The 23010-nt window shown below is 44.8% G+C and overlaps 1 protein-coding gene across 1 annotated transcript in view; it reads right to left on the reverse strand.

The window, feature by feature from the left end:
* trhde.2 (thyrotropin releasing hormone degrading enzyme, tandem duplicate 2) overlaps positions 1-23010 on the reverse strand; it is a 203567-nt gene that overhangs the window by 158925 nt on the left and 21632 nt on the right. The window contains 1 exon segment of the mRNA XM_034163107.1: positions 8056-8332. Within this exon segment, the coding sequence (XP_034018998.1) occupies positions 8056-8332 (277 nt within the window).

Below are 23010 nucleotides of genomic sequence, written 5' to 3' on the forward strand. Positions count from 1 at the left end.
ATGTTAATGTGACATTTAATATTCAAACTTATCTATGAACTTACTGATCAAAGAAAATTTGATTTGTGCCAGGAAATGTAAAAAAAAAATTAAAATAAAAATGTGTTTCCATTAACAACATTAACACAACCTTTCTTAACATTTTCAATGTTAATGTGGTATTATTACACTATGATGCTGTTTATACATGTTTTGCCAATGACAGGTGAGCGGTGGGTCAAAGGTCAGTCAGCACTGGGACATGAGAGCCCATCATGAAGCCATCGTTGAAACACCACCTGAAGCACTTTAAATGATATTTGCCTGCATAAATTAACCTTTAAAATGGTGATAAAAGTTATCATTAAAGCATATTAACCTGACCTTTATTAATGTTACAATGCATTAAGACATCATCATTACAGACTGCTGTGGGCAACTTATTAACAACTATATTTTAGGCCTAGAGATCTTTTTTGTTTGTTTGGTTGTTTTTTTAAGTGAACAAATTAAACTGAAAGCTTCAGAAGCGCAGCGCTGACTAACTAGCACATAAACACAAACACTCTGTGCATCGTGATACCATTAGTTGTGAAATGACAGAAGACAACGGAATAATGTGCTAAATGGCTGCGAGATGGAGGATTTATTGAACCAGGCGCCGCTTACTGGGTTATCACACATTGTTTGTTTGTTTGTCTGTCAGACTTAATTTCTCCCTGACGGGGAAAATGGCTTGTTACAAGAGCACATTCTAACACACGCAGCAGAAAGAAACCGCCTTTGAAGGAGCTGAATGAAGAGAAGGGTAGTCTGTAGACTGCACTTCTGAAACCAGTTCGCATTTGGACATTTGAGCAATTTCGCCACTCGTCTATCATTCAACAACACTGAAATTATGACTGCATCGAAATAAAGAAGAGAAGACTGCTCACTGCAGATGAGTGGAGTCTAATTACGCTCTACAACTTGGAATACTGTATTTCAAGTAAGCATGTGCCAAGTGTCAGCGGCTAAGTCTGCTTATAGAGGTCCGAAGAATAACATGGGCAGAGGACACAAAGAAAACCAACACTTCAACCAACCTGACTAATTAGACAAAAAATTAAGCAAGAATAATTTAGCAGTGTAGTAGTGTAAAACAGACCACTGGTACCAGACGGCAGCATCTTAATGCAATGAAAAGTTTGTCTCGGGCTGTCTTTTACAATAATTTAACAGACACCCCTGAAACCGCCAGAATGCCATAGCAACCAACCACCAATCATCACAAAGCCTGAAAACCTCCATGAACATCCATCTAACAACAACCCAACAACAGCCACGTAACAGCATCCCAGAAAACCATCTGCGTATCAAACAATGAGAAGGTATCAAACAAAACACCATCAGCAACCACACTGCATCCACCATGAACATGCATCCAACCACCTCTCAAAATCATGGCAATCACCTGGTGACATGATCTTTGTTAACCTCTTGACAACAACTACGCACACCATCGTGAACATACAACAACCAGAGTACACGGTAAGAGACCCTGCAGGTTGTCTTTCCATTACAGGACTAATACTTCTAAGCAGTCATAGTTATGTCATACCTACGGCCATCAATTAGCCACATTTGGTTGTTTTTGGACTGTCAGAAGAAACTGGAATATGTCAAAAAAATTCAGACACAGGATGAAAATAGGAATGCCACAATTTTAAGAACAACCCGTTTTTGGTGTGGTTAACAGCACCAATCCCTGTACAGCAACAGTACCATCCAAACAACCACACAGGATCCCATCATCCACTGAACCCCCCTGTTATTAAACTATAGCAGCCACCTTGTAGCAGCCCTGCATACTTAACCCAACAAGCAACAATCTCGCCACAACATCATGACCATGTACTAATATGTCAGCAACTGATCTAATCATCCAAGCAGCCGCCTCGTATTATTACAGCAGCAACTACACAATCATCTGAGCAACTGCACACTTAAACACAGCAGCCAGTGGTAACAGTTTAATCACCATGAACAGCAGGCCGCACAATTATAGCACAGCAACCACCCAGCATGCTAGCAACTGACCAAATCACAATAGCACCCGCTTTACCAAAGCAATATTGCAGACACCTCAGAAACCACACGGCAGAACCAGTGCCAGTCTTGTCGCCATGAACACCCGATCACCCCACCATTCAGTAGCATAACAACCACCAAGCAAAAGCTAAGCCACTGACCAGTGGCCATACACCACCACGCTAGGAAGGAACCAAATCACTGGTATTACCAAGCAATTTTCCATACATCTTAGCAACCACATAGACCAAACAGGCAGTTATTGTAATAACAGTTTAGCCACTACGAACAAGAAACCACCAAACAATATCACAGCAAACACATAGCAAAATCCTTGTCGTAACCTAATGATCATGTTTTAACAATCTAGCAACTGATCAACTGACAGAAGCAACTAAACCAAATATACATAGATCCCAGCAAACACATAGCACCAGAGATTATTGATTAGGCAGCAAAACTGTAATTTTGTCTTGTGTTATTCTTTAAATTAAGTTTAAAAATGCCTGATCTCTGGAGATAAAATTTTATCATTCAAATGGCCACTGAACACCTGCTCTGAGTCTAATGGGCTGACTGATGCTCAGAGTTTTATTTTGGCTGTTTGGAGCGGGTGGGGCCGCTGGATGAATATTTCATATCTGACAGAGTTTTTTCAGTAGGTATGAGGAGGACTGGGAATGAAAGAATTAATGTTTCTGTCAGAAGAAGCTGCTCTGCAAACAGCCGCATCCTTGCTGCCTTCGGGCTGAAATGAGGATTTTAATACCAGTGTAATACAGTAACACAGACACTCAGAGCTTTGCCAGATATGTAGAAATATGACATGTGCTGCTTCCAGGAAGCCTTTCGTGCACTGCACACGTTTGATTTCATGAGCCGCGTGTAACCGTATTGTGGCTTTCAAAACTTGCAAGCAGGAAAATTAATTTCACCGACACCAAGAAGACCTCCACAAGGGTTCTGACCAAGATAGTCTGCCAACATGACTCAGCAAAATGTGGAACAACTTTACACAATTTGCTTTAACAATAATATATATATAATTTTTTTTTTAAAAGAGGAAACCGTTAAGAATTGAAAAAGAAATTGAATGAAGTTCATCTCCTGTGTAGAAGAAAAATACATTAATCTCGCATTTGTCATGCAAGAAGTGAGTTTATCATTGTGACCAATTATAGATTTGTTGACATTTTTTTCACGTGCTTATCCCCTGATACAACAGGGTGACATGGATGAGAGTCCATAACTTCCCTGGACGGGACACAGTCCATCACAAGATATTTCACCAGTGAAGCTGGTACCCAATTACCCATTGGGTGGACTGGGACAATGCAGATGAAGCAGTTTTCCAGGAAAAGTCCGTTTCCTGATCCCACTGAGCTACCTACTTTGCTCCATGTATTGCTCATCAGTAAACCCCAACACTAATGTATGATTAGTTTGTGACTCACAACTTACTTTCAGTTTATTTCTGATTACAATCTGCTCAGGAGGGACCGTTACACAGTCATAAGTGGGTCTATGCAGGATCCAACAATTACCATTACAGATTATCAGCAGCTTTTTTTTTTGTCTGAGAATTTCTCACATAATTTTTTTTCCAACCAATGGTTCAAAATCCAAAGATATCCAGTGTGGTTTTTAGCCATCAAAACCAATTTTTCACATTTTCATTGTATTTTAAAACCTCTTTGCATGGGTTTAGAGATTTGTCAGAGCAATTTCTGGAGATCATTCCGGTGAATATTTTCCACCTTGGGCAAATCAGTTATGTGAAACCTTGAAAAAAATGTGAATGAATTATTGTTTTGTGACTAAAGGAGGAAAATGAAAACAAGGAATAATTTATTCATTAGGAAGAACTCAAAGTCTCAGGCTCACACGTTTTCCCATACCGAGGCTGGTGATGATTATAAATGACCCAGATATGATTTGGCCAGAATTATCTTTGGGTAAGAAGGAGACACAGGCATAATGCACGTTAGCGCGCTGTCCTTGAGATCTGCCAGATGAGATGGATGAGCTGTAATTACACTGACACAGAGACGATCAGAGGAGAAGAAGAAGAGAAGGAAGAGACAAGGTCACGCATGGACCCGTCCTTGTAGGAGAACACGAGTGCATGTGTGCGCATATTTCTGTTTTTAAGTGTTATGACAATATATCAGCCGATTCCAGCTGTGGACAGTCTTACATTAGACACAGTGACCTGACAAACACTGAAACACAGGAACGACACCAAGATGAGACACAAACACTCTGAACCTGAACTGTAAGATGTCTGTTCAAACGTAGACTTATTTTGAAGAACTGGATGGCCAGCAGCGGTGCTGTTCAAGTGACAGCTTAGGAGCCAAAGTCCCTGAGCCAGATGTGTGTGGACTGTGAGGTGCTTCATTAAATGTGACCTGTGTGATTAATTTAGCTTTCAACATGAAACTAGACAAGGTGGCCACATACAAACAAACTAGTCTTCTCTGTCAAATCCTCGGGTAATTTCTTTCCTGAATATTTTGGTGGCTAAAGCTGTTTTTACATCATCACAGCAAAATGTATTCTGCACAAGTATCCTCCACTGCTGTGCATGTGGTGCCTTGCAACAGTCTAGCATGGAGCAATGAGACGTGCACCACACATGCAGTACACCACACAGGCAGCGCTCCACACTTAAAGTCAGATTCAAGTTTGACCGTGCAGATGCACTAATCTTAGAACAGGTTTCAATCCTGTACCTGCAGATATTTCATATTAGCAAAGTTGCATTAAAAAGTTTCTCCAAGCTGATGTCATCAACACAAAGCACAACAGAGGTTACAAGAGTGTGACAAAATTGACCTGAACAAACATAAGAGGAGAGTGAGCTGGGTAGCACGTACGCTAGCTAAAAGGAGAGTGAGCTAGGTAGAACGTACGCCAGCTAAAAGGAGAGTGAGCTAGGAAGCACATGCACCAGCTAATAGGAGAGTGAGCTAGGTAGCACGTAAGCTAGCTAAAAGGAGAGTGAGCCAGTTAGCACAGAACCTGGCTAAAAGGAGTGTGAGCTAGGTAGCACGTACGCTGGCTAAAAGGATAGTGAGCCAGTTAGCACGTACGCTGGCTAAAAGGAGAGTGAGCCAGTCAGCATGTACGCCGGCTAAAAGGAGAGTGAGCCAGTTAGCACGTACGCCCGCAAAAAGGAGAGTGAGCCAGTTAGCACGTACGCCAGCCAAAAGGAGAGTGAGACAGTTAGCACGTACGCCAGCTAAAAGGAGAGTGAGCCAGTTATTACGTATGCCCGCTAAAAGGAAAGTGAGCCAGTTAGCACGTACGCCCGCTAAAAGGAGAATGAGCCAGTTTGCATGTACACTGGCTAAAAGGAGAGTTAGCATGTACATTAGCTACAACCAACCTGTCATTTTACAAGCTACATAGTCTGTTTTTCTATAGCACATTTCAGACCTTACTTGTGTAAAGCACCTTGAGGCAACTTTGTTGTGATTTGGCACTATATAAATGAAATAAATTTAAACTGAATTGAAACTGACACTATTCTCTTGTTCTCACGATTCTTTTGTTTTCTGCTTTGATTCATAAGTATGAACTTTGTAGAAAAATCTCTTTTCCATCGTCACCAGATTTCAACAAAGGTACCATTACTATGACAACTGTAAGATACGAAACAAAACCTCTGAGAAATAAACAGCAAAACAACAATGATTCAATTTTTGGAGATGTGTAATTTGATCAGAGAAACACAGATTCAGAATAAATGATAAAATAAATTATATATATGTATATTTTCTCCTGTGACTGGCAAACCAACATTTGGTAAAACATGCAAAACTTTACTGGCGCGAGCATGAATTTATTCTTCTTGTTCTTCTGAGTGAGTTCAAAAACACCCCTGCCCCATGAGCACTGCCAAAAAGTCCCGGTGCAGCGTGTAAGAACATAAATCCATTAAATCACTTGGACAGTCCGCTTGGTGGCAAACCGAATCCAGGTGAGGCGTTAAGATCTTCCTTTATCCAAAACCATTATTCTGAGATCTTGACATCCATTATCTGAAGATAAGTGATCGTCATCGTAAGCCTGTTATCCTGGGAAAGGGTTTAATGATATCAGGCAGAGTTTAGTGTTAATCAGGACTTAAATATGCCATTATCTCAGGATAACAGGCTTCTGAACTCCACCGTCAATCCATCACGGTGGCTTCCCACTCCACAGAGAGACAAACAAACATCCCAGAGCTGAAATAACTGAGGAGGAAAGAAGAACGCAGGCTGCTGCTGCTGGAACAACTCCTCAAAATATTTACACCAAATCATCACGAGACGACCACAAGCTTTACACCCAAAACACCCTACAACAGAAAACATCTTCATGAATAATTAATATTTATATTCTGCCATTTGATCACATCACCACCTTCTAAACATGTTCCAATGAAACTCCAAATCAGTGAATCAACAACAAAACATCCTTCACGTTACATCAACATATTTAGATTTGATGGTTGACAGCATTGAGCGTAACCGTAATGACATTATTACGAGGCAATACACGGAAACACGGTCCATTCATCAGCTCACCTGTAGCTTCATACTGCATGCACGGGGAACGGCACGGCGAACGGCACGGCTCCAAATACAAACACTGCTGCATTTTTACTTGGACAGTCTATTTCAGGGGGACCCAAGTTCGGTCCTTGAGATCTACCTTCTTGACACTCTTAGTTGTCTCCCTGCTCCAACACACCTGAACCCAATGAAAGGCTTATTAAAAGCCTGCTAAGAAGTCTTTCATTGAATTCAAGTGTGTTGGAACAGGGAGACAACTAAGAGTGTCAGGAAGGTTGATCTCGAGGACAGAACTTAGGCACCCCTGGTCTATTTGAACAATGCCTCAAAGCAAAGGTTACAACTTCTGTGCCACGTTGGAAATGTGAGTTATGTTGAGCAATTACAGCGATCAGGACAGTTGATGACTCTTCGACTTGTGCCACCCAACAGCAGGTGGTGCCATCTGGTGGCGGTTTCATATATTCTGCTTTTTTTTCAGTTACGTCACACAGCCGACATAAAAAGTTGATATATAAGAGCCTTGTACTTTACAGAGCATCACACAGTGAATTTATTTATTTATTTTGCTGGAGGGATTATATTTCCCAGCTGGCTTGGGAACGCCTCAGGATCCCCCAGGAAAAGTTAGAGGACTTGGCCGAGGATAGGGAAATGTGGGATGAGCTGCTTGGTCGACTGCCACCATGACCCGGACTCAAATAAGCGACAGGAAATAAATGAATGAAACATGAATGCCACTGAATAGAAGGTGGTGGGTGACTCAGACAGGGCACAGAGGGTTTACACACACCAGCTTCTTTACCTGAACAAAAGGAGATCAGTCATTTTAGTAACACTTTATGGACACCTATGTATAACCTGACTTCTCTCTCAGTCTTATGTCTTCACATCTCTCATATGAAAGTCTGTTCTAGGTGTAGCTCTAATAATGTTGTGCTTCTTTTAAATTACTCTCTGTCTTATACTGTTTTCGGAGGGTTTATTCATTTATTCATTTCTTTATTTTGTACAGCCACTGAAAGTCAAAACTGGACGATGCTGAATTTTTGTTTTCTTTTGAGCAACATATTGCACTCGGCACTGCAGTAATGTTGATTACATTTAATCTCAATTGATGTACTGATTTAAATTCATAAAAAAATGTTGATACATTTTCACAATTTGTTTTTTTCTGACCTAAACTCTAAAGACATTCTTCTCACATTCCCATAAAAGGAAAATCTGACAAACTGGAATCCAGAAAACATTTGTTTTGATTGATTGTTTTGTAAATGTCTAAATAATGCTAATTTTAATAAAATTATCACCTCTGTTGTGGAAGCTATATTTTTTGCTCACATCTTGCTAAGAGGTTTGGACCTGCATATTTTCAGATGTGGGTCAGGCTTTGGTACACCAGTGAGAACCCTGGCAGTGCAGCTGTGCATGAGTGGACACTGACCGTCACCCCGCTGTCAGTCTGCGTCTCTCTGTAGGTGAAGTTGCACACGGCCCAGGCCAGGTAATACGTGGACATGCGGGGCGTGCAGGTGAAGTGATTGGTCAGCCAGCCGTCTTCATCGGCCAATGAGCTGCTCTCCACGGGCATGTTGGAGAGCGAGGTGTACTGCGAGTCGTGGCGGAGGCTGAGCGAGAACGTGGCCTTGTACATGGGCTCGTCAAAGCACGGGAAGGCCTTTCTGGCGTGGATGGGACTGAACTGAGTCACCGCCAGGAAGCTGGGTGAGAGAGAGAAAGAGAAAGAGAGAGAGAGAGAGAGAGAGAGAGAGAGATGTTACTACAAATTACGATTAGGAACAAAGTAAAACAAGTGTTGTGATCCACTTTTTTGAAGTGCTGCCGTGTCGTGTGCATTGGATTTGTGTTTGTGTGTGAAAAGTGAAGCTTCAGTTCAAACAAACAAAGCCAGTTGAACAACACGGGATGTTTTCTCCGTCTTTGAACGCACCATGCCTTTCAGAGGAGAAACGTAACATTCAGGGGAGTGAACGGATAATCGTCTGAAGTCAGTCCCAACAGGTCCAACGTCTGCAGTCAGACAAGTCTGAAATCTGCTTCCACAGAGAGGAATAATCCTCGGGAAGGAAAAAAAAAAAAACACCACGGAACTTTTCTGCGTCCTGATTCCTTTAAGCCGAGTGGAATGTTTTCATGTCGGAGCTTTGTTACCTTCGTCTGTCAGTCACATGACTCACAGGAGAAGGAGGAATACTCCAGGAAATAATCCCTTTGAAAAGTTTATCACATTCCAGCTTCTTATTCTGAGTGTTTGAGGAAGGAAAAGATGAAAGAGAAGCAATGGAGGAGGCGCGGAAAAGGTGTAACATCGGGATGAGAAAAGTGAACAGAGTGGCCATGTGGAAGAAAAGAGAATAAGACTAAAGGAGAGAGATGAGAGATGAGATTTATTGTCATTATTATTACATGAGTGCAACAACAACGAAATTATGTTGGAGGATGAATAACAAGCGGACTAAAAGATTAGGAAAGACCAGCAACAAAGAGGTGTTGGAGGAGAGGAAGGGTAGGAAGTAGAGGATGAGGAAGCAGGAGAAAGAAAAAGAAAGGTGATAGCAAAGGTGATGAAAGTCAATCTGTATCAGGAGGAAAAAGAAAGGAGTTAATGGTGAAAGATGAAGGCAAAGAAGGACAAATAGGTAAAATGATGTAAAAACAGGAGGAAGAAGGACGACAAATAGAAGCAGAAAGAAAAGTAATATGAAGGAGAAGAAAGGAAACTGAAAAGATGAAGAGTAGGTGGAGGAGAAGAAGGAAAGGATGAGGTCAACAGGAGGGAAGAAGGTGGAGAATGAAGTACTTGAGAAACAAAAAAGAAAAGGGAGGAGAGAGGGAATGTTAAAGAGGAAGGAAAAGTGAAGTGAGAGAGAAGATGACAGCAGAGATGGAAAGAAAAAGAGCAGCAGAGAGAAGAGTGAGAAGAATAAAGAGATGACTGGACAAAAGTTGGAGAATGTGAGGAGGGGGAAAAATGACGAAGAGGCAATTAGATAGAAAAATTGGGGGAACTGAAAACCATCAAAGGAAAAATGAAGAAGTGGAAAAGAAAAAAGGATGAAACAGAGCGGAACAGAGAGCGAAGAGGTGACTGGATGAACATGAGTGGGGGAAGCAGAAAAGAAAAGGAAAAGCAGAAGAGTGGAGAAAAGTGAAGAAGAGAAAGATCAGGACGAGTAGAGGAGGAAGAAATGAAAAAAGTTGATGTGAGAAAGACGCAAAGGAAAGAGGAGAAAGAAAAGGAGGAAAAGGAGAGGGAGACTATCAGGAAGAGAAACCGAAACAAGATATGGAAAGAAAAAGCTGAGAGGATGGAACGTGAATAACGGACGAAGAGAGAAAGAATGGCAAGAAAGGGTGAATGAGAGCAAGGGAGGGAGAGAAGTAATGGAGAGAGCCTGAGAGGGGGAAGATAAAGAGCGAATCTATTAGACGACAGAATGAGTGGAGCACATTCTGCCAACAGTTGCAGCTGCCAAGGTAACGTTGGTTGTCACAGTAATCCTGATTGACAGCCAAACCTACAAGTGTTGCCCCGGACAACCATGACAGATAACACACAAACACACACGCACACACAGGTAAACACATATACATCAATTGTGCAGTAATTCATACAGCGGCTCTTTGACAGAGGAGAAAAGAAAATGACACTTCCTGCAACAGAGTTCTTTATTACATCATCTAGGAGCACCATTGAATGTTACCATGCTCCATCAGTGTGTGACACCAATGTTAGCATGTCCCGTTGGCATGTGAAGTCAGTGTTAGCATGTCCAATCAGTGTGGGAAGCTATTAGCATGTCCTGCCAGCATATGAAGCCAATGATATTATGTCCCATTGGCATGTAAAGCTAATGCTGGTATGTCCAATCAGTGTGTGAAGACAGCATTAGAACATTGATTCTACTGGTGATGTCCATGTTAGCATGTCCCATCAGCATGTGAAGTTGATGTCAGCGTTATGACGTCACCTCAGAGAGTTATGCAATCATAAGCTCATCTCATTAATATGGGATACAAACATTAGCTCATCCTATCAGAGCGAGCAGCTAACATTAGCACATCCTGTCAAAGTGAGCAGCTAACATTAGCTCATCATGTCACAGCGAGCAGCTAACATTAGCACATCTCGTCAAAGTGAGCAGCTAACATTAGCTCATCCTATCAGAGCGAGCAGCTAACATTAGCACATCTTGTCAAAGTGAGCAGGTAACATTAGCACATCCTATCAAAGTGAGCAGCTAACATTAGCACATCCTGTCAAAGCGAGCAGCTAACATTAGCACATCCTGTCAAAGTGAGCAGCTAACATTAGCACATCCTGTCAAAGTGAGCAACTAACATTAGCTCATCATGTCACAGCAAGCAGCTAACATCAGCACATCCTGTCAAAGTGAGCAGCTAACATTAGTACATCCTGTCAAAGTGAGCAACTAACATTAGCTCATCTTGTCACAGTGAGCAGCTAACATTAGCACATCTTGTCAAAGTGAGCAGCTAACATTAGTACATCCTGTCAAAGTGAGCAGCTAACATTAGCTCATCTTGTCACAGTGAGCAGGTAACATTAGCACATCCTGTCAAAGCGAGCACCTAACATTAGCACATCCTGTCACAGGGAGCAGCTAATATTACCACATTCTGTCAAAGCGAGCAGCTAACACTAGCACATCCTGTCAAAGCGAGCACCTAACATTAGCACATCCTGTCAAAGCGAGCACCTAACATTAGCACATCCTGTCACAGTGAGCAGCTAACACTAACACATCCTGTCACAGTGAGCAGCTAACACAAGCACATCCTGTCACAGTGAGCAGCTAACATTAGCAAATCCTGCCAAAGTGAGCAGCTAACACTAGCACATCCTGTCAAAGCAAGCAGCTAACACTAGCAGATCCTGTCAAAGCGAGCAGCTAACATTAGCACATCCTGTCAAAGCGAGCAGCTAACACTAGCACATCCTGTCAAAGCGAGCAGCTAACATTAGCAAATCCTGTCAAAGCAAGCAGCTAACACTAGCACATCCTGTCAAAGTGAGCAGCTAACATTAGCAAATCCTGTCAAAGCGAGCAGCTAACATTAGCACATCCTGTCAAAGCGAGCAGCTAACATTAGCATATCCTGTCAAAGCGAGCAGCTAACATTAGCTCAGGTAGATAAAGAGCAGAAATGTTCATAGTCCTGTCAGTCCAACTGTAGTCTTACAGATCTACTGCGACTTCGCAGCAGGTTGTCATTTGCCTTACTGAGGTCTTAAATCCTCCATAATCTCACAAAACGTCTGAGAGGCCACAGCTCTGCAAGAGGTCACTAACATTGACATTGACTGCACTGAGACGGTTTGATCAGGCTGTACTTTAACCGCTGCACACAGACAACAGCATTAACATCGCAACATAAATCTCTCTGAATATTGTGCCAAAAACTCTCATGAATATATTATCTGGGTGTTTAGATGTTGTTATTGTGTTTAAGTAAACATACGAGAAGCTTAGGTTGTTTCTCCGTTATTTTCAATGGGAATTGCTGTGAGCTGCGATCGATCCTTTCTGGGGGAAAGTGAGGTTTGCAATTTAACATCCTGCTTAATGTCATTTATGACACAGTTTGTCCTGTTTGTTCCAGAGTACTATATATAAAATGTCTGAAATTCAGTTTGCATTCATGAAGATCCACATAGCAGACACGGATTATATGAAATGTTTATTTTAGCAAGTTTTCAGGGTCTCATGCAACAGTCTCTTATTAACGTGATGAAAAGCATAAAAATTACATTTTGGTAGCATAATGTTCATTTGCAATTGTTGTCATGTGGTTTCTGTATGTTGTTTAAACTGCAGCAACCCTCTGGTGCCCAAGGGATTATGGGATATCTCAATAGCATGAATTAAGAAGTTTATAGCTGTGATCAACAAATACAACTACATGTTTAGTGTTTGAAAATTAAATAACACCACTTATTTTTCTTCAAACTGTTGGACACAGGCTTCATTCAGATTCATAGACATGACTGAAGGCAAAATGATGAGTCAGCAGTTTCTGAAGGCGCGTTACTGCAGCTAAGGTTTGACACAACAGGCTGATTCATCATGTTTCCTCTGATACACAGTGGTGGAGGAGATTGCGGGAGGAGGGCGGGGCTTCTTATGATATGATATCTAATGGACTTGATGATTTAGAAAACAGGATGCAAGAGAAGGAGGACAAAAGGACTGGAGGAAATAAGGACAGAGACAGAGGCATCTCTGCCACTGGGTTTTCAAAGTATGGCTCAGCAGCCAGTGGTGAACGGTGAAAGCATCTTATGTGGGCCACATAGGAAGAGAGGTATCTTAAACATATTTAGCTTCAAAAATGATGTAATATGACACACACACCCGCTACCAAGGCTGCACATGTCGACCAGTGTCGCAGACCAAACAGTCCCCCTAAAAAACGGTCTCCCCGATGACGCGGTTTACGGATTAACACCTCGTTTCTGCTTCAAACTGCCTCCAGTCATCATCTATCTCAGTGACAGATATCTGAAGATTTTGTACAACAATCATTTCCACATAAATTCACCATTATTTCATCATAAAAGGCGGCAGAAGCAATCAGAGCACCGCGGCTAAACAAAGCTGCTAGTTGATGCCTTCACTGCGTGTCAGACATTTCAAAGCATCACGGAATTTCGCCTCATTTCTGCTTAAAACAGCCTAGTTTCTGCTTCAAGTTCAAGTTTATTCGGCACTTTGCAATAAAACAAAACAAAATAAAACAAAACTGATTTCTCAGCCAGTCAACCCATGCAGGGTGTAGGTATAAGTAAAGCTTATATACACCTACCCCTTTCACCTCAGCAACTTTTACTAATTACAGAAAAACAAAACTAAACAAAACAAAGTGTCCAGAACACCAAACACAGACATCTTAAAATAATCAGTAAACTCAAATTCCTCATCATATCCACACCAACAACAGCACACATCACATAATCTGAAAAAATAATACAAATTAATAACTTAATTGTCCATACTTTAACCAACAGCTATATAGTCTTCAACCATTAATTGAATTTTCAGAGAATTTAGACAATTTTCACATATTTAGAAAACATCAGTTCCTTATATTGGCATTTAAACTGATTAACATTTGGACATCCCTTGAGTTCCTTCACCAGATTATTCAATATTTTAGGGCCACAAGTAGAAACACAAAAACCTTTCCTGGTTGTCCGAGTGCCAGCAATTTTAAAATGATACAAGCCCCTTAAATTATATTTTCCCTCTCCTTAAAAAAATATTGAATTCTGAGGGGCAGTTGCTTATTTTTACTTTATACATTAATTGCACAGTTTTAAACGTAATCATATCATGAAGTTTTAATATTTTAGATTTAATAAACAATGAATTGGTGTGATCTCGATAACCTACATTGTGAATTGTTGTTAATGCTCTTTTTTGAAGAATGAATAATGATTGCAATGTGGTTTTTGTTATGTGGGCCGCTGAAGAGGAGGTACTGCTGGCCCACCACCACCAGAGGGCGCCCTGCTTGGAGTGCGGGCTCCAAGCACGAGAGGGCGCCAGACCCAGAAGAAGTGACAGCTGTCACTCATCGCACCAGCTGTCACTCATCTACACCACTATATAAGCCGGACTGCAACTCCACCTCCCCGCCGGGAAATCGACTACAGAAGAGGTAATTTTCTCTGCTGACTCATATCGTTGAGTGATAATCTGAGCTTCTTTTGCAGCCATTATCCTGTGGTGTTCGTCCTTGTCTGTGGGATTGGCGTTTGGTGTGACAGCGACGGCTTCGCCTCACACCCCAAACCAGATAAGTGGATTAAACAGGAGCTGCACGAGTGTGTGATTGGAGGTGGAGGTGCTCCCTCCTAACTGTGTGCAGACTGTGGATTACTGAGTGTGCGGACTCACACTCATTCATCTTGTCTTTGCTTTCTGCCAGCAGTACCAGGGTCGACAGCCGAAGACGGAGGCCACCTGGGGACTCGGGACTTGGCGGCTCCGGTGTTCTTCAGACCGTTGGTGGTGGAAGCCGTGTGGGACGCGGCTTCTCTCTCGTCAGGGGTCTTCTATCTTCGAGCCTGCCCACACGTCACCTGGTGTTAACTGACTTTGCAAATTTTGTGTATTTAGTTGTGTGTTGTCACAACATTAAATTGTTACTTTTTGTTTTATTCATTGTCCGTTCATTTGCGCCCCCTGTTGTGGGTCCGTGCTACGACACCTTCCCAACAGGATTTCTCTGCCATTCATCATGGATTCCGAGGGGCGTCAACCCGAGCTTGAACGGCCAATGGAAGAGCCAGGAGCGCAGGCGTCAGCGGGAGGCGTGTTGAGTGAGCTGCAGCAGATCTTAACCGCCTTCACGGCTCGGCTAGATTTAGTGACCGAGCAGAATGTTCTCCTTAACCGGAGGGTGGAGGCTCTCACCGCCAGGGTGGAAGCGCGCGATCAGGGCGCTGCTGCAGCCACTCCTCTTGCTGGTCCTGGGCCCGTAACAGACGTTCCACTGGTCGTTCAACGACCCCCCACCGTCCCCTGAAGCATACATAAGCCCTCTGGAACCGTACGGGGGCTGTGTTGAGACGTGCGCAGACTTCCTCATGCAGTGTTCGCTCGTCTTTTCACAGCGTCCTGTCATGTACGAGTCAGACGCCAGCCGGGTGGCTTATGTTATTAGTCTGCTTCGAGGAGAGGCACGCGCCTGGGCTATGGCGCTTTGGGAGCAGAATTCACGGCTCCTAACGTCTTATGCTGGGTTTATACGGGAGTTCAAACAAGTGTTTGACCATCCCAACAGAGGCGAGACCGCTTCGAGCGTGCTGCTGTCAATGAGACAGGGGCGTCGCAGTGCAGCCGAGTATGCAGTCGACTTCCGCATCGCGGCAGCGAGGTCCGGCTGGAATAACGTTGCGCTCCGTGCCGCCTTCATAAATGGACTGTCTCCGGTCCTGAAGGAGCACCTGCTGGCTAAGGAGGAACCGCGGGATTTTGACGGGCTTGTCGATTTGGTTATACGCTTAGACAACCGTTTAAATGAGCATTGTCGGGAGCAGGCCGGGGGGCGTGACCGGGCACGAGCCGTCCCTCCCCCTTCCAGTTCCGAAAAGGTGACGTCGTCCCCACGCTTCACTGCCAGAGAGCTCCGTGTGGCTACCGCTCCCCCTGCTGAGGAGGCTATGGACACGAGCAGGGCCAAAGTAAAAACAAACATCAGACAAAGGAGGCTGGCCCGCGGGGAGTGTTTTGTCTGCGGCTCTTGTGAGCATATGCAGAAGGACTGCCCCAAAACGGTCAAACTACAACGCCCGTCCTTAGAAACTGGGCTAAGGGTGGGTCATAACACGCACGCGGGGAAATCCCGCAAATCTGCACGAATCCCAGTGACGATCCTTTGTGGGGATCTAACCCTTCACGCCCCAGCACTGGTAGACACGGGGTCGGAAGGGAATCTGCTGGATAGCAGATGGGCAAAGGAAGTAGGGCTCCCCCTGGTGGCTCTGCCGGCACCATTGCAGGTGCGAGCACTAGATGGCACCCTGCTTCCATTAATCACACAGACACAGCCAGTGACCTTGGTTGTGTCTGGAAATCACAGGGAGGAGATAGTGTTCCATGTAACACCTTCTACCTCCCGAGTGATTTTGGGATTTCCATGGATGGTGAAGCACAATCCCCGGATAGATTGGCCGTCCGGGGTTGTGACGCAGTGGAGCGAAACCTGCCACCGGGAGTGTTTAGGATCCTCGGTTCCTCCCGGCACGACGGCTAATGAGGAGGTTAAAGTCCCCCCCAATCTATCGGCGGTGCCAAAGGAGTACCACGATCTTGCTGACGTCTTCAGCAAAGATCTGGCGCTCACTCTTCCCCCGCACCGACCTTACGATTGTGCCATCGATTTTGGTCCCGGGCACTGAGTACCCGTCCAGTAGGTTGTACAACCTCTCACGTCCGGAACGCAAATCAATGGAGACCTACATCCGGGACTCTTTAGCTGCCGGGCTGATCCGGAACTCCACCTCCCCGATGGGTGCTGGTTTCTTTTTTGTGGGCAAAAAGGACGGCGGACTCCGTCCATGCATTGATTACAGAGGGCTGAACGAGATCACGGTTCGCAACCGATACCCGTTACCTCTGTTGGATTCAGTGTTCACGCCCCTGCATGGAGCCCAAATTTTCACAAAATTGGATCTTAGAAATGCGTACCACCTGGTTCGGATCCGGAAGGGAGACGAGTGGAAGACGGCATTTAACACCCCGTTAGGTCACTTTGAGTACCTGGTCATGCCGTTCGGCCTCACTAACGCCCCCGCGACGTTCCAAGCTTTGGTAAATGACGTCTTGCGGGACTTCCTGCATCGGTTCGTCTTTGTATATCTGGACGATATACTCATCTTTTCCCCGGACCCTGAGACCCATGTCCAGCATGTACGTCAGGTCCTACAGCGGTTGTTGGAGAACCGGCTGTTTGTGAAGGGCGAGAAGTGCGAGTTCCACCGCACTTCTTTGTCCTTCTTGGGGTTCATCATCTCCTCCAACTCCGTCGCCCCTGAGCCAGCCAAGGTTGCGGCGGTGAGAGATTGGCCCCAACCAACAAGCCGCAGGAAACTGCAGCAGTTCCTCGGCTTTGCAAATTTCTACAGGAGGTTCATTAAAGGCTACAGTCAGGTAGTTAGCCCCCTGACTGCCCTGACCTCCACCAAGGTCCCCTTCACCTGGTCGGATCGGTGCAAAGCCGCGTTCAAGGAGTTGAAATGCCGGTTCTCGACTGCACCAGTTCTGGTGCAGCCTGATCCTGATCACCAGTACATAGTGGAAGTGGACGCCTCTGACTCAGGGATAGGAGCCGTGCTGTCCCAGAGCGTGGAGGCTGATAAGGTTCTCCATCCTTGTGCCTATTTTTCCCGCAGGTTGACCCCAGCTGAACGGAACTATGACGTCTGCAATCGGGAGCTCCTCGCGGTGAAGGAGGATCTTGAAGAGTGGAGACACCTACTGGAGGGGGCGTCGATGCCTTTCACGGTTTTCACGGACCATCGGAACCTGGAGTACATCCGGACCGCCAAGCGGCTGAACCCCAGGCAAGCCCGCTGGTCTCTGTTCTTCGGGCGCTTTGACTTCCGGATCACGTACCGCCCCGGGACCAAGAACCAAAAATCGGATGCGTTGTCCCGGGTGCACGAAGAGGAAGCCAAGGCGGGGCTGTCGAACCCCACCGAGACCATCATCCCCGAGTCCACTGTCATGGCCTCCCTTACCTGGGACGTGGAGAAGACCGTCCGGGAGGCCCTGGCAAGGACCCCGGACCCGGGGACCGGCCCCAAGAACAGACTGTACGTCCCACCAGAGGCCAGAGCTGCCGTATTGGACTTCTGTCACGGATCCAAGCTCTCCTGTCATCCGGGAGTGCGTAGGACCGTGGCAGTGGTCCAGCAGCACTTCTGGTGGGCGTCCCTGGAAACCGACATTCGGGACTACGTCCAGGCCTGTACCATCTGCGCCAGGGGCAAGGCAGACCATCGGAGGACCTCGGGACTTCTCCAACCCCTGCCGGTGCCTCACCGCCCCTGGTCTCACATCAGCCTGGACTTCATCACGGGCCTCCCGCCGTCCCAGGGCAACACCATCATCCTCACGATAGTGGACCGGTTCTCCAAGGCGGCCCACTTCGTGGCCCTCCCGAAGCTCCCGACGGCCCAGGAGACGGCAGACCTCCTGGTCCACCACGTCATGCGGCTGCATGGGATACCGTCGGACATCGTATCAGATCGTGGTCCCCAGTTCTCTTCGCAAGTTTGGAGGAGCTTCTGTAAGGAGCTGAGGGCCACCGTGAGCCTCTCGTCCGGGTACCACCCCCAGACAAACGGCCAGGCAGAGCGGGCTAACCAGGAGTTGGAGCAGGCCCTTCGCTGCGTCACCTCCACGCGCCCGGCGGACTGGAGTCACCATCTGGCCTGGATCGAGTATGCCCATAACAGCCAAGTCTCGTCTGCTACCGGCCTCTCCCCTTTTGAGGCATGTTTGGGGTACCAGCCCCTATTGTTCCCGCTGGTGGAGGGAGAGGTCGGTGTGCCCTCGGTCCAGGCCCACCTCAGGAGGTGCCGCCGGGTGTGGCGGACCGCCCGCTCTGCCCTGTTGAAGGCCCGGACGAGGGCCAAGACCCATGCGGACCGCCGGCGTTCCCTGGCCCCCACATACCAGCCCGGGCAGGAGGTGTGGCTTTCAACAAAGGACATCCCTCTCTGTGTGGACTCCCCTAAGTTGAAAGACAGATACATTGGACCATTTAAAATCCTCAAAATCATCAACCCGGCCGCAGTGAAGCTCCAACTCCCAGCTTCACTGCAGATCCACCCTGTATTCCATGTGTCCCGCATCAAGCCACACCACACCTCGCCCCTCTGTGCACCTGGACCTACGCCGCCTCCTGCCCGGCTCATCGACGGGGAGCCTGCTTGGACAGTCTGCAGGCTCCTGGACGTCCGTCGTAAGGGCCGGGGGTTCCAATATCTGGTGGACTGGGAGGGGTATGGACCTGAAGAACGCTCCTGGGTGAAGAGAAGCTTCATCCTGGACCCGGCCCTCCTGGCCGATTTCTACAAAAGACACCCGGACAAGCCAGGTCGGGCGCCAGGAGGTGCCCGTTGAGGGGGGGGTCCTGTTATGTGGGCCGCTGAAGAGGAGGTACTGCTGGCCCACCACCACCAGAGGGCGCCCTGCTTGGAGTGCGGGCTCCAAGCACGAGAGGGCGCCAGACCCAGAAGAAGTGACAGCTGTCACTCATCGCACCAGCTGTCACTCATCTACACCACTATATAAGCCGGACTGCAACTCCACCTCCCCGCCGGGAAATCGACTACCGAAGAGGTAATTTTCTCTGCTGACTCATATCGTTGAGTGATAATCTGAGCTTCTTTTGCAGCCGTTACCCTGTGGTGTTCGTCCTTGTCTGTGGGATTGGCGTTTGGTGTGACAGCGACGGCTTCGCCTCACACCCCAAACCAGATAAGTGGATTAAACAGGAGCTGCACGAGTGTGTGATTGGAGGTGGAGGTGCTCCCTCCTAACTGTGTGCAGACTGTGGATTACTGAGTGTGCGGACTCACACTCATTCATCTTGTCTTTGCTTTCTGCCAGCAGTACCAGGGTCGACAGCCGAAGACGGAGGCCACCTGGGGACTCGGGACTTGGCGGCTCCGGTGTTCTTCAGACCGTTGGTGGTGGAAGCCGTGTGGGACGCGGCTTCTCTCTCGTTGGGGGTCTTCTATCTTCGAGCCTGCCCACACGTCACCTGGTGTTAATTGACTTTGCAAATTTTGTGTATTTAATTGTGTGTTGTCACAACATTAAATTGTTACTTTTTGGCTTATTCATTGTCCATTCATTTGCGCCCCCTGTTGTGGGTCCGTGCTACGACACCTTCCCAACAGTTTTATAATTATTGCCCCATACTTCAGCACAGTAAGTCAAGTAGGGAGCAACCAATGAACAATACAGAGTATTAGGGGTGTCGGAAAAAATCGAGTCATGTCCGAATCGCGGTTCTTATTTATTGCGATTCAGAATTGATCCAAAATGTCCAAGAAACGATTTTTTAAAAGCATTTTTTAAACATAATCTTACTTACTCGCTGCGTGTACTGTTTTTCAGGCAACGGCTTCTGTATTACAGCATCCCGCGAGGGTGGGGGTGGTCCGGCGTGCTTCAAACACTCGTGAGCTGCAGAGTTCAGTGGCTGTAGCTTAGCATGGGGGACGAAGAGCTAATTCAGCCAGCACCGTCTTTGCTGAAGGCAAACGTCTGGGCGCATTTTGGATTTTATTATTTGCTGCATAAGAAGGAGCTTGACATGACTTACGCAGTGTGCAGAAACTGCAAAATGAAAGTCAAGTAGTTCGGAAACACTTCAACTCCGCAAGCCCACATGCTACACTATGACTCGGAGCTAAAAGGAGCGGAGCAGCGTTATCTGCCGACTACTGACCAGCACTTCGCTAACCTGTCAGCCAACTCCAAACGAGCAAAGCAGATAAGTAAATTTACATCTAGAATCACTTGATTAACCTTGTAAAGCTGCATTTTCTTAAACATAAACATTTTTTAAGTAATATAACTATTTCTCAGAGCTCTTTGAATCGAAAATGGATTCTGAATCGAATCATCACCCCAAGAATCGGAATCGAATTGAATCGTGAGTTGTTGTACGATTCACATCCCTATAGAGTATGAAGTGCTTTGCAATCAAGAACATGCCTTACCTTATTTAGTACTGCGATACGTTTTGACACTTTCTTTTGAATATGAGCTTTCCAATTAATTCTTTCATCAATAATAACACCTAAGAACTTATTTTCTTTGACACGCTCTATGATTACCCCTTGTATATTTAACTGAATTTGTATGTCTTTATTGTAATTCCCAAACAACATTATTTTAGTTTTAGACAAATTTAGTGATAATTTATTAATAGCAAACCATCTCTTTAACTTTATCATTCCAATATGTAAATCCAACAATAACTGCTGCAGATTTTCTCCTGAACAAAACATGTTGGTATCATCTGCAAACAGAACTGCCTTAAACAGATCCGAAAATTTACATAAATCATTAATGTACAAAATAAATAATTTTGGTCCCAACACAGAACCCTGAGGAAGCCCACAAACGATGTCCAGATAAGAAGAGCAGCAATCCCCGAGTTTAACAAACTGTTTCCAGTATTGTAAGTAATTTTTAATCCAGTTCTAAGCCACCCCTCTGATCCCATACAGTTCCATCTTTTGAAATAATATGTTGTGATCTATTGTATCAAAAGCCTTTCTCAGATCAATAAATAAACCTATTACTATTTCCTTTTGGTCCATATGAGTACTGATCTCTTCTACTGAATCGAGCACAGCCAGTGCAGTGGACCTACCTGCTCTAAAACCATATTGACTTTCATCCAGTAAGTTCTCGTTCTATAAATTTATCCAATCTGCTATTGTAAGCTTTTTCCAATATCTTAGAAAATTGTGACAATAGAGACACAGGCCTGTAATTTGTAAAAAGATGTTTACTACCAGATTTAAATAAAGATATCACTTTTGCCACTTTCATACTGTTTGGAACAATTCCAGTTTGAAATGATTTATTAAAAATATATGCGAATGATTTTGCAATTTCAATAATTATTTGCTTTACTAAAGACCTATGTACATCATTATGATCCCTTGACTTCTTACTTTTACATGTACTAACTACCTTAATAATTTCCCTTTCCTCTACTGGACCAAGAAACATTGTGTGTGGATTTCTGTCAATTAATTGCTGATTTTCCCATGGGCTATGTGGAATTTCAGCTGCCACAGCTGGCCCAACATTAGCATAGAATTTATTAAAACTATCCACTACTTGACTGACTAGCAGATTAAAACTGACTTTAGAATGATTTAATCATCTGATGGTTAATAATCCTATTAATCCATTTGATTGCTTTGGGTGAAGAGACTCCGTCTCAGACGTGCTGCTGTGGTCCAAAATGACGCATGCGCAGATGCAAAAGGAGGGCTGATTTTTAGGGATGGACCGTTCGGTCTGCTACACAGGCTCCAGTATTCTGTTTCACTTCCTTCACATGCTTTGATTTACGAACCTACAAACATGCAGCTGAAATTATTAACCTCTGAAAATTCGCAACAACAAAAATGATTTTTGCACATTTACTCTCAAATGCCACAATGTAGCACATAAACGTTAAAGGATTTTCACTTTTAACATCCCCAGCATATTAAAACATTGTTAGCAGTTAAGCCGCTAATTCATGTCTGATGATTGTATCATTTGTGAGAAGCTTATTACATCATTAAAAATGTTTTAACATAACTAAAACTGTAAAATCTTAAATTTTAGGTTTTCGATACATTGTGCCTCAAACTGTTGGGCATTTTGACCTTTTTGTGGTGCTAATTGAACGATCAAACCATTAAAATCATATGAAATAACAGTGGCCTGGTATTAAGTTTTTTTGTTTTTTTTTTACTCTGACTGAGTCGTTTTGTTGTGTTATTCCACGTCAAACCTTCTTCAATCAGACGTTGCGGATGTATAAAGACGTCTAATAGACAGCAGGTCGGGCTGTTTGTGCTTAGAAAAATGATTGTGTTCTGACACACAGCAGAGCGGGAGAACACAGTATTGATCTGAAATATCTGATTTCAACACTGATAACTTCATCACAAAGACAGAAAGCTGGAAGAAGACCACAAACAGTTCCCGTCTACATTCTATGAAAATTCACCGTGCTGTTGAGCCTTCATTAACCAACTTTCTCAATTACTAACAACTTATTAAAACCCACTACACTACTCGTTTACTAATTATTCTCC

The sequence above is a fragment of the Thalassophryne amazonica genome, chromosome 22, assembly GCF_902500255.1.
Source record: "Thalassophryne amazonica chromosome 22, fThaAma1.1, whole genome shotgun sequence".
Classification (NCBI taxonomy): Eukaryota; Metazoa; Chordata; class Actinopteri; order Batrachoidiformes; family Batrachoididae; genus Thalassophryne; species Thalassophryne amazonica.